The sequence below is a fragment of the Mustela lutreola genome, chromosome 13 (assembly GCF_030435805.1).
Source record: "Mustela lutreola isolate mMusLut2 chromosome 13, mMusLut2.pri, whole genome shotgun sequence".
In the NCBI taxonomy this organism is placed as follows: Eukaryota; Metazoa; Chordata; class Mammalia; order Carnivora; family Mustelidae; genus Mustela; species Mustela lutreola.
The window spans coordinates 60,251,292-60,261,586 of NC_081302.1; the positions used below are offsets into that span (position 1 = coordinate 60,251,292).

Below are 10,295 nucleotides of genomic sequence, written 5' to 3' on the forward strand. Positions count from 1 at the left end.
GCTGAATTTTAGAGCAGTAATTAAGAAAATAATTAAGAACCTATGGGGTATTATGCTAAGTAAAATAATTCAGACAGAGAAAAAACAAATACCATGTGATTTCACTTATATATGGAGTCTGAGAAACAAATGAACAAACAAAATAAAAGTCATAAAGAGAGACTGGATTGTGGGCTGCCAGAGGAGGGGGGTGAAGGACATCCGGAGGTACAAACTTCTGATTATTAAAATAAGTCAGGGAGATGTACAGTGTGGTACCTATAGTCAATAATATTTCCTGCATATTTGAAAGTTGCTAAGAAAGTAGATCTTGGAAGTTCTCATCACAAGAGAAAAAAATCTGTTGATTATGTGTGGTGGTCATGGTAACTAGATTCATTTTGGTGATCCTTTCCCAAAGTCATGTTGTACATTTAAAATTTAACATAATGTTATATGTCAGTTATGCTTTAATAATCTTTAATAAAAATCTCTATTTCCTTTTTTTAATTTATTTTTTATTTTCAGCATAACAGTATTCATTAGTTTTGCACCACACCCAGTGCTCCATGCAATACGCGCCCTCCCCAATACCCACCACCTGGTACCCTGACCTCCCACTCCCTGCCCCTTCAAAACCCTCAGATTGTTTTTCAGAGTCCATAGTCTCTCATGGTTCACCTCCCCTTCCAATTTCCCCCAACTCCCTTCTCCTCTCTTTCTCCCCATGTCCTCCATGCTATTTGTTATGCTCCACAAATAAGTGAAATCATATGATAATTGACTCTTTCTGCTTGACTTATTTCACTCAGCATAATCTCTTCCAGTCCTGTCCATGTTGCTACAAAAGTTTGGTATTCGTCCTTTCTGATGGAGGCATAATACTCCATAGTGTATATGGACCACATCTTCCTTATCCAGTCATCCGTTGAAGGGCATCTTGGTTCTTTCCACAGTTTGGCGACCGTGGCCATTGCTGCTATAAACATTGGGGTACAGATGGCCCTTCTTTTCACTACATCTGTATCTTTGGGGTAAATACCCAGTAGTGCAATGGCAGGATCATAGGGAAGCTCTATTTTTAATTTCTTGAGGAATCTCCACACTGTTCTCCAAAGAGGCTGCACCAACTTGCTTTCCCACCAACAGTGGAAGAGGGCTCCCCTTTCTCCACATCCCCTCCAACACATGTTGTTTCCTGTCTTGCTAATTTTGGCCATTCTAACTGGTGTAAGGTGGTATCTCAATGTGGTTTTAATTTGAATCTCCCTGATGGCTAGTGATAATGAACATTTTTTCATGTTTCTGATAGCCATTTGTATGTCTTCATTGGAGAAGTGTCTGTCCATATCTTCTGCCCATTTTTTGATATGATTGTCTGTATTGTGTGTGTTGAGTTTGAGAAGTTCATTATAGATCCTGGATATCAGCCTTTTGTCTGTACTGTCATTTGCAAATATCTCCTCCCATTCCGTGGGTTACCTCTTTGTTTCCTTCACTGCTTCCTTTGCTGTGCAGAAGCTTTTGATCTTGATGAAGTCCCAAAAGTTTATTTTGGCTTTTGTTTCCTTTGCCTTTGGAGACATATCTTGAAAGAAGTTGCTGTGGCTGATATCGAAGAGATTACTGCCTATGTTCTCCTCTAGGATTCTGATGGATTCCTGTCTCACATTGAGGTCTTTTATCCATTTTGAGAAATCTCTATTTCTAAAGTATTTTGAATTCATGAATGAATCCAAAATCATATTCTATGTATCAGTATAAATATTTGTTCTTTTATCCATTTGTCAGCAAGTGTGGGTAAAGGCAATTAACTTAGCCATCTGAATATTTTATTTCAAGGTAAAGCTTATATTTCAAGGATAAATTCATGTCACCAACAACATAGCCTGTTTGACAATTTTATTTTTCTTTCTAAGTATGAGCCACCCAACTAACAAAATTAAATCAGGGATATGCAAGGGAGAATCGAGAAGGTCCATGCAAGGTATGGACGCCTCGGTTACTAAGATAACCAATCATGGGCTTTTATATAAATATATATACATATATATGTGTGTATATATATATGTGTGTGTGTGTGTGTATATATATATATATACACATACATATATAGATGAGGAAAGAAGGGCAGCTTGGTTTAATGTTACAGCAATGGATGGTGATGTTTTAAGGGAAACCAATAAAATTGTATAGCAGGTTATGCGATTGGCTGAAAAGTCCCAAGTCATTTCTATCAATATGAAGTTCTGTACAACCCCAGGAAACTATTTATTTATTTTAAGTAATCCCTACACCCAATGTGGGGCTTGAACTCAGGACCCAGAGATTAAGAGTTCCATTCCCAGCCTACTGAGCTAACCAGGTGCCCCCAACAGGGAGATTATTAAGTTTAGTGGAGACCATAGAACTAAGTAGCAAAGTTGACTTAAGGCCTCTAGAAGCCTTGCTGGAGCTCCTGGAGCTCTTAAACAATATGGTTACATAGTGGCTGCTAGTTAAAACATTAAATTCTTATGATTTGTCCCAAAGTAAGAATGTCATAAAATTAAGCTTTTAAAAAGGACTCATGGTCACCATCCCTTTTAGTTAAATACAAATTTATATGTATAATTTTAAACTTTAAACAACTTAATGGAAATGGTGAAATATTGCTTAATTCACAAATTCCATGGAGGAAATTCAGTTTAGCCAATGGAAAATCAACCCTGGCCTTGTTCAAATCAAAATATTGTGTTGACACTAGTTGTTATATACTAAATTAATTTTTTAAAGACTGAAACATGCCAAAATTGGTATCTTCTTTTAACTTGTATATAATGCCCTTTCTTTTTTTCCTTACAACTGTAATAATAAAAGCTATTAATATAAATACATGTTTAGCTTCCACAAAATGAAATACATCTTAATAAATTTGTCTCCTTTTATTTCAGACATTTTGCCTGTTTATCTAGACCATATGTTCCTAGAAATGTGTACAAAAAGAGTGAGGGGCTCTTGATCAGGTAATCATTCATTTCCTAAGAGAGGAAAAAAAGAGAAAGAGGAATTGAAAGAAGAAAAAAGGGCAATGAATCATGGAACACTTCATCAAAAACCAATGATGTATTGTATGGTGACTAACATAACAATTAAAAAAAAAAGAAGAGGAACACTTTAGATGAATATGACATTAACACTAAAAAAATACAATTTTTACATGAATTATATTGAATATTGAACAAGACTTGAATGCATGAAATAAATCCTGCTTGGTTGTGGTGCATAATTCTTTTTGTAATATTGCTAAATTTTATTTGCTAATATTTTGCTAAGATATTGTGTTGGTATTCATAGGAAATATTGATTTGTAGTCTTTTGTATTCTAGTGTGTCTGGTTTTGATATCAAGGTAATAGTAGCTTCATAAAATAAATTGAGAAGTGTATCCTCCTCTCCCATTTTCTGGAAGAGATTTTATGGAATTGGTGTTAATTCTTATTTAAATAAGGTAGAATTTGGTAGAATTCTCCAGTGATACCACCTGGACTTGGAGATTCTTTTTGAGAGTTTAAATTGTAATTTTCTCAGTAGTTCTAATTATCATTTTATATTTGGTGAGTTGAAGTAGGTTTTTTTTATTTTTAAGGAATTAGTTCATTTCACCTAAGTTATCAAATTTATGCATGTAAAGGTATTCATAGTATTTCCTTATACTTTTGATGTTTGTAGTGTCTATAATTATGTCCCCTGGTTTCATTCTTGATAATGGCAATTTGTGTCTGCTCTATTTTTACCTTTGTCTACCTTGCTATAAGTTTGTTGATTGTATTGATCTTTTCAAAGAACAAGCTCTTTCTTTCATTGATTTTTCTCTATTTTTTTCTGTTTTTAATTTCCTTGATTTCTGCTTTTACCTTTATTATTTCCTTTATTTTGCTTGCTTTGGGCTTATTTCACTTTTTTTTTTTTTTAAGTAGGTTTCATGCTTGGCTTGGAGCCCCATGCAGGGCTTGAATTCATGACCCTGAGATTAAGACCTGAGCTGAGATTAAGAGTTGGACACCTAAACAACCGAGCCACCCAGTTTCCCTGAGTTTATTCCACTTTTAAAGGGTTTTTGGTTTTTTTGTTTGTTTGTTTGTTTTGTTTTGTTTTTTTAACCTTCTTGAGAAGGTTAGCCTAGATGACTGATTTAAAACTTTTTCTTTGGTCCTTTATGCATTTAGTGTTATACAGTTTTCTGTCAGCTTTGCTTTGGCTATACTCCACAAATTTTGATATGGTGCATTGTCATTTTTATTCAGTTCAGTACATTATTGGTTTCCCTTGAGACTTCCTCTTTGACCCATGGAGTATTTAGAAGTGTGTTGTTAGTTTCCAAAAATTGGGGGATTTTCTATATTTCTGCTATTGCTTTCTAGTTTGATTCCATAGTAGTTATAGAGCACACTCTATATGATTTCAGTTCTTTTAAATCTGTTGAGGTTTGTTTTATGGCCCAGGATATGGTATTTTTGGCTATATGTTCTGTGAGCACTTGAAAAAATGTGTTTTCTGCTGTTGCTGAATAGAGTATTTTATAAATGACGGTTGGTTCCTGTTGGTTGATCTTGTATTTGAGGTGTTCCATATTCTTGCTGAGGTTTTGCCTATTTGCTCTATCTGTTATTGAGACAGGGTTTTGAAATTACCAACTATAACAGTGGACTTGTGTATTTCTCCTTTCAATTCTATCAGTTTTCCTTCACATAGTTTGCAACTCTGTTGTTTGGTGTATAGACATTTTGAACTGGTATGTCCTTTTGGCAGATAAACACTTTAATCATAATATAATGTCCCTCTCCCAGAATTTTCTCTGTTCTGAAGTTTACATTATCTGATATTAAAAGCCAACCCTTATTTCCTTTGATTAATGTTTGCATGGCATGTGCGTTTCATCCTTTTACTTTCAACCTGCCAATACTATTATTTGAAGTGAATTTATTATATAAGCATATTTTATATATATATACATATATATATAATCTGTATTTTAATTGGCATCTTTAGACTATTTATGTTAAATGTAATTATTTTTTTGTTAGAGATAAGTCTGCCATTTTTATTTTTCTATATGCATTATTTACTTTCTTTTTCCTATCTTCCTGGTGATTATTTGAAGACTTTTCAGAATTCTGTTTTGATTTAGCTCTTGTGTATTTGAGCATATCTCTTTGTATAGCTTTTATTATTATTATTTTTTAATTTCTTTTCAGCATAACAGTATTCATTGTTTTTGCACCACACCCAGTGCTCCATGCAATACGCGCCCTCCCTAATACCCACCATCTGGTTCCCCCAACCTGCAACCCCCCCCCACCTGTTCAAAACCCTCAGGTTGTTTTCCAGAGTCCATAGTCTCTCATGGTTCATCTCCCCCTCCAATTTCCCTCGGGTCCCTTCTCCTCTCCATCTCCCCATGTCCTCCCTGTTATTTGTTATGCTCCACAAATAAGTGAGAGCATATAATAACTGACTCTCTCTGCTTGACTTATTTCACTCAGCATAATCTCTTCCAGTCCTGTCCATGTTGCTACAAAAGTTGGGTATTCATCCTTTCTGATGGAGGCATAAACTCCATAGTGTATATGAACCACATCTTCCTTATCCATTCATCCGTTGAAGGGCATCTTGGTTCTTTCCACAGTTCGGCGACTGTGGTCATTGCTGCTATAAACATTGGGGTACAGATGGCCCTTCTTTTCACTACATCTGTATCTTTGGGATAAATACCCAGTAGTGCAATGGTAGGGTCATAGGGAAGCTCTATTTTTAATTTCTTGAGGAATCGCCACACTGTTCTCCAAAGAGGCTGCACCAACTTGCATTCCCACCAACAGTGGAAGAGGGTTCCCCTTTCTCCACATCCCCTCCAACACATGTTGTTTCCTGTCTTGCTAATTTTGGCCATTCTAACTGGTGTAAGGTGATATCTCAATGTGGTTTTAATTTGAATCTCCCTGATGGCTAGTGATGATGAACATTTTTTCATGTTTCTGATAGCCATTTGTATGTCTTCATTGGAGAAGTGTCTGTCCATATCTTCTGCCCATTATTTGATATGATTATCTGTTTTGTGTGTTGAGTTTGAGGAGTTCATTATAGATCCTGCATGTCAGCCTTTTGTCTGTACTGCCATTTGCAAATATCTTCTCCCATTCTGTGGGTTGCCTCTTCATTTTTTTGACTGTCTCCTTTGCTGTGCAGAAGCTTTTGATCTTGATGAAGTCCCAAAAGTTCATTTTCTCTTTTGTTTCCTTTGCCTTTGGGGACATATCTTGAAAGAAGTTGCTGTGGCTAATATTGAAGAGGTTACTGCCTATATTCTCCTCTAGGGTTCTGATGGATTCCTGTCTCACGTTGAGGTCTTTTATCCATTTCGAGTTTATCTTTGTGTATGGTGTAAGAGAATGGTCGAGTTTCATTCTTCTACATATAGCTGTCCAGTTTTCCCAGCACCATTTATTGAAGAGACTGTCTATTTTCCACTGTATGTTTTTTCCTGTTTTGTCAAAGATTATTTGACCATAGAGTTGAGGGTCCATATCTGGGCGCTCTACTCTGTTCCACTGTTCTATGTGTCTGTTTTTATGCGAATACCATGCTGTCTTGGTGATCACAGTTTTTTAGTAAAGCTTGAAATCACGTAACATGATGCCGCCAGTTTTATTTTTGTTTTTCAACATTTCCGTAGCAATTTGGGGTCTCTTCTGATAATGGTTGCTCTAGGTGTTACATTATACATATGTCACTAACCACAGTCTATTGACACCATCATTTTACCAACTCAAGCAAAGTGTGGAAAACTTACCTCTTTTATATCCCTTTACCCTCCCCCAATTACAATAAATTATCTTTAAAAATTCCCCTACATCATATCAAATCCCATCAATATTAGAGTTTTTGTTTCAATCATTAAACATAACTTAGACTCAAAAAGAGAAGAAAATCCTCTTGTACTTATATATTTTTGATTTTCATGTCTTTTTTTTTTTATGTTCTTAGGTTCTTTCTTTTATTGATTCCTTTCTGTCTAGAGGACTTCTTTTAGCCATTCATTTAGGGTAGGTCTGCTGGCAACAAATTCTCTTAGATTTCCATCATCTAAGAATGTCTTGACTTCTCCTTCATATTTGAAGGGTATTTTTGCAGCATATAGAACCTCTGGGTTGGTAGAGTTTTCTTTTAGCACTTGAAAATTTGTGCCATTTCCTTTTGTCTTCCATACATTCTGATGAGCCAACTGCTCTTTGGTAGATTTAGCTGCAGTATTAGCATAGGCACTCTGCCAAAGGTCTCCCAAGTTTGAAGCTTTGGCTTTAACCAAATAAATTAATGTTTATTTTGCATTCTAGAAATTTATAATGGAGCATACAGTAAAGACTTTTCAGATATTTTTTGACTCAAGTAGCAAAGAAAAGCTAGTGTTTCTGTTTCATTAAAATCTGAAAAGCTGTAAGTAGTGAACAAGAAGTAACTTTTTGTGTGTGTGTGTTTTTAATCTAGGATGAAGAGAAAACTTATGTTCTTGCCTCCATCCACCGCCATACCAGAAATGGAATCCAATGGCACCTTCACCAGTAACAACAGCAATGGGAACTGTACAATTGAAAACTTCAAAAAGGATTTTTACCCTACCGTGTACCTGATAATATTTATCTGGGGAACCTTGGGAAATGGCTTTTCCATATACGTTTTCCTGCAGTCTTATAAGAAGTCCACGTCTGTGAATACTTTCATGCTAAACCTGGCCATTTCAGATTTCTTATTCACAAGTACACTACCCTTCAGAGATGACTATTGCCTCAGAGGCTCCAATTGGATATTTGGGGACCTGGCCTGCAGGATTATGTCTTATTCTCTGTATGTCAACATGTACAGCAGCATTTATTTCCTGACCGTGCTGAGCATCGTGCGTTTCCTGGCAACCGTTCACCCCTTCAGGCACCTCCATTGTCACCAGCACCAGGAGTGTCTGGACTCTGTGTGGGATCATATGGTTCCTTATCATGGCTTCCTCAGCAGTGCTTCTGAACAATGGCTCTGAGCTGAATGGCAGTGTCACATTATGCTTAGAGCTGAATATGCGTAAAATTTTTAATCTGCAGACCATGAACTACATTGCCTTGGTGATGGGCTTCCTGCTGCCATTCTGCATGCTCAACATTTGTTACCTGCTGATCATTCGAGCTCTGTTAAAAGTGAAGGTCCCAGAACTGGGTGTGCGGGTTTCTCACAAGAAGGCTCTTATCACCATCATCATTGCCTTGATCATCTTCCTCCTGTGTTTCCTGCCCTATCATGTACTGAGAACCCTCCACCTGCTTGCATGGGAAGTGGGTGTATGCAGAGACAAGCTGCATAAAGCTGTGGTCATCACACTGGCCTTGGCAGCAGCCAATACGTGCCTCAATCCTTTGCTCTATTACTTTGCTGGGGAAAATTTTAAGGACAGGCTAAGGGCTACACTCAGAAAAGATCACCTACAAAAGACAAAGTGCAGCATTCCTGTCTGCATCTGGTTGAAAAAGGAAACACAAGTTTAAGGGTTTTGTAGATAAGGCCTGTTCTTGTATCCTTGTGCTCACATTCATTCACACGTAGTCTCAAATGACCATATATTTACACCATTTCCAACAAAGGTCAATCAAGTCCTACTTCAAACATTTTATTAGGTGTGTTTTCAGTGGTTGAGTCTAGATGAGAAATGTAGCAGGCAAAGTCTCTACTAGTCTTGCAACCTAAAAGGTCAGACTGGGGAAAAAGTGCTTAGCATATTGTGTGCTTCTTTTTGTCAGATTCTGTACCAGATCTTGGTCCCACCAGGCATTCTAGATTAAGGTTAAGACAATCTCAACTTGTCCAGCTTCTCCAGCCCCTCTTACATCTTCAATCCTTTAAGATATAGCCAGTTAACAAAGCTAAAGGAGGTTCCAGAGCAGATAAGAAAAGCATCCTAGGAATTCACTGAAAAGACTTTGTGAAGAAGGTTGCCCTTTAACAGGTCCCAAACAAGAACAGTGAGAGAGAAAGGGAGAGGAGGTCTGGGGCAAGAAAGAGCTGGTGAAAAGTAGGGAGAAGGAGATATTTCATTTTGGACTGAGATAGAGGCTCTAGCACACTGAAGGCAAGAAAGTTCTCTTTGCCTCTTTCTTGCCAGGAGGCTAGAAAGGATGGGAAGAGTAGGAGGAAGAACTAGGCCATTGCCTAGGATTAGAGGGATTATGGGTGAAAATACAGAGAAGAGGGAGTCAGTTTTACTCTTGGGATTTGGGTTTGGACTGACTTCACTTCAGTTCTCAGTCTTGCACATTAATCCAATGGGGTGGGAGCCAGAACAGAGGAGGTTGCTCTAAGTGTTTGGGTGGGCACTGAGAGAGAGTGTGGAGTAGAGGATAAATCACAAAGGTTGTTGTACCTCTGAAATTCTACTAATATGCTGGCAAAACATGAATAGGGTGGCTTTCCTTTTGAGAGAGTATAGAAAAGAACTGGATATTGGGAAGGGGTTCTTTTGTCCACTGAAACAAACCTAGTGAGACTACCAACTGCTACCTCCCAGACCACTGTACCATGAACAATTGAATGCCCTCTCCATGCTGGGCAGACTGTGCCAGACATTTCGCATTCAGCAGCCCCATTTAACCTTCACACCAAAGCCTTGTGTTTCTACTTCACGAATGAAAAAATTGAAGCTCAGAGTAATTAAGAAGCTTGTTCAAGTTCACAAGCTTGTAAGTGTTTAAAAAATATCTGTGGAGAAGAGATAGCTGGGTGTTTACTCCACTGCTTTCCCTATAAAACTCCAGGAAGATTGGATGAAGGTCTGAATAAAAGTTCCCTTTCCCCATCAAGCACCTACCCCTTCTCATTTTCACAAGATACTCTCTTTGGAGTTACTGACCTCAGGTAGAGTGTGGGAGGGAGGTGGTGGTCTCAAGCTAGGGAGAAAGGAAATGTCTTCATAGTAAACAGGAGTCCCGGGGGGGCTATCAGAATGCTGACAGACTCATATCCCATCAAAACAGGTGCGTATAGGATTCCACTGTGGGGAAACTGTCCAACCCAAGAAAAAGACTAACTGACCATTGAGGATTTCCTAACAAAAAAGCCAGAACCTCCCTTATTACCTACCTGACAGGGAAGCCCACACTGCAAATAATCCCTCACATTCAGAGAGCACCTAGTCAGCCTGTTAGAGCCTCACTCTTAATTATGAATAGTCAATGACCACTGCACTTGGGGACCAGCAAGGCCAGGGGGTGGGGGCATGGGGCACAAAGGCCCAAACATGAA

General features: G+C 37.8%; 1 protein-coding gene across 1 annotated transcript in view; it reads left to right on the forward strand.

Moving 5' to 3' along the window:
- Positions 1-9,853, forward strand: part of LOC131813910 (cysteinyl leukotriene receptor 2-like) — a 29,312-nt gene extending 19,459 nt beyond the window's left edge. Inside the window, 2 exon segments of the mRNA XM_059144452.1 lie at positions 7,506-7,953; positions 7,955-9,853. Of these exon segments, the coding sequence (XP_059000435.1) occupies positions 7,507-7,953; positions 7,955-8,545 (1,038 nt within the window). The 5' untranslated portion in view covers position 7,506 and the 3' untranslated portion in view covers positions 8,546-9,853.
- Positions 9,854-10,295: the final 442 nt, after the last annotated feature.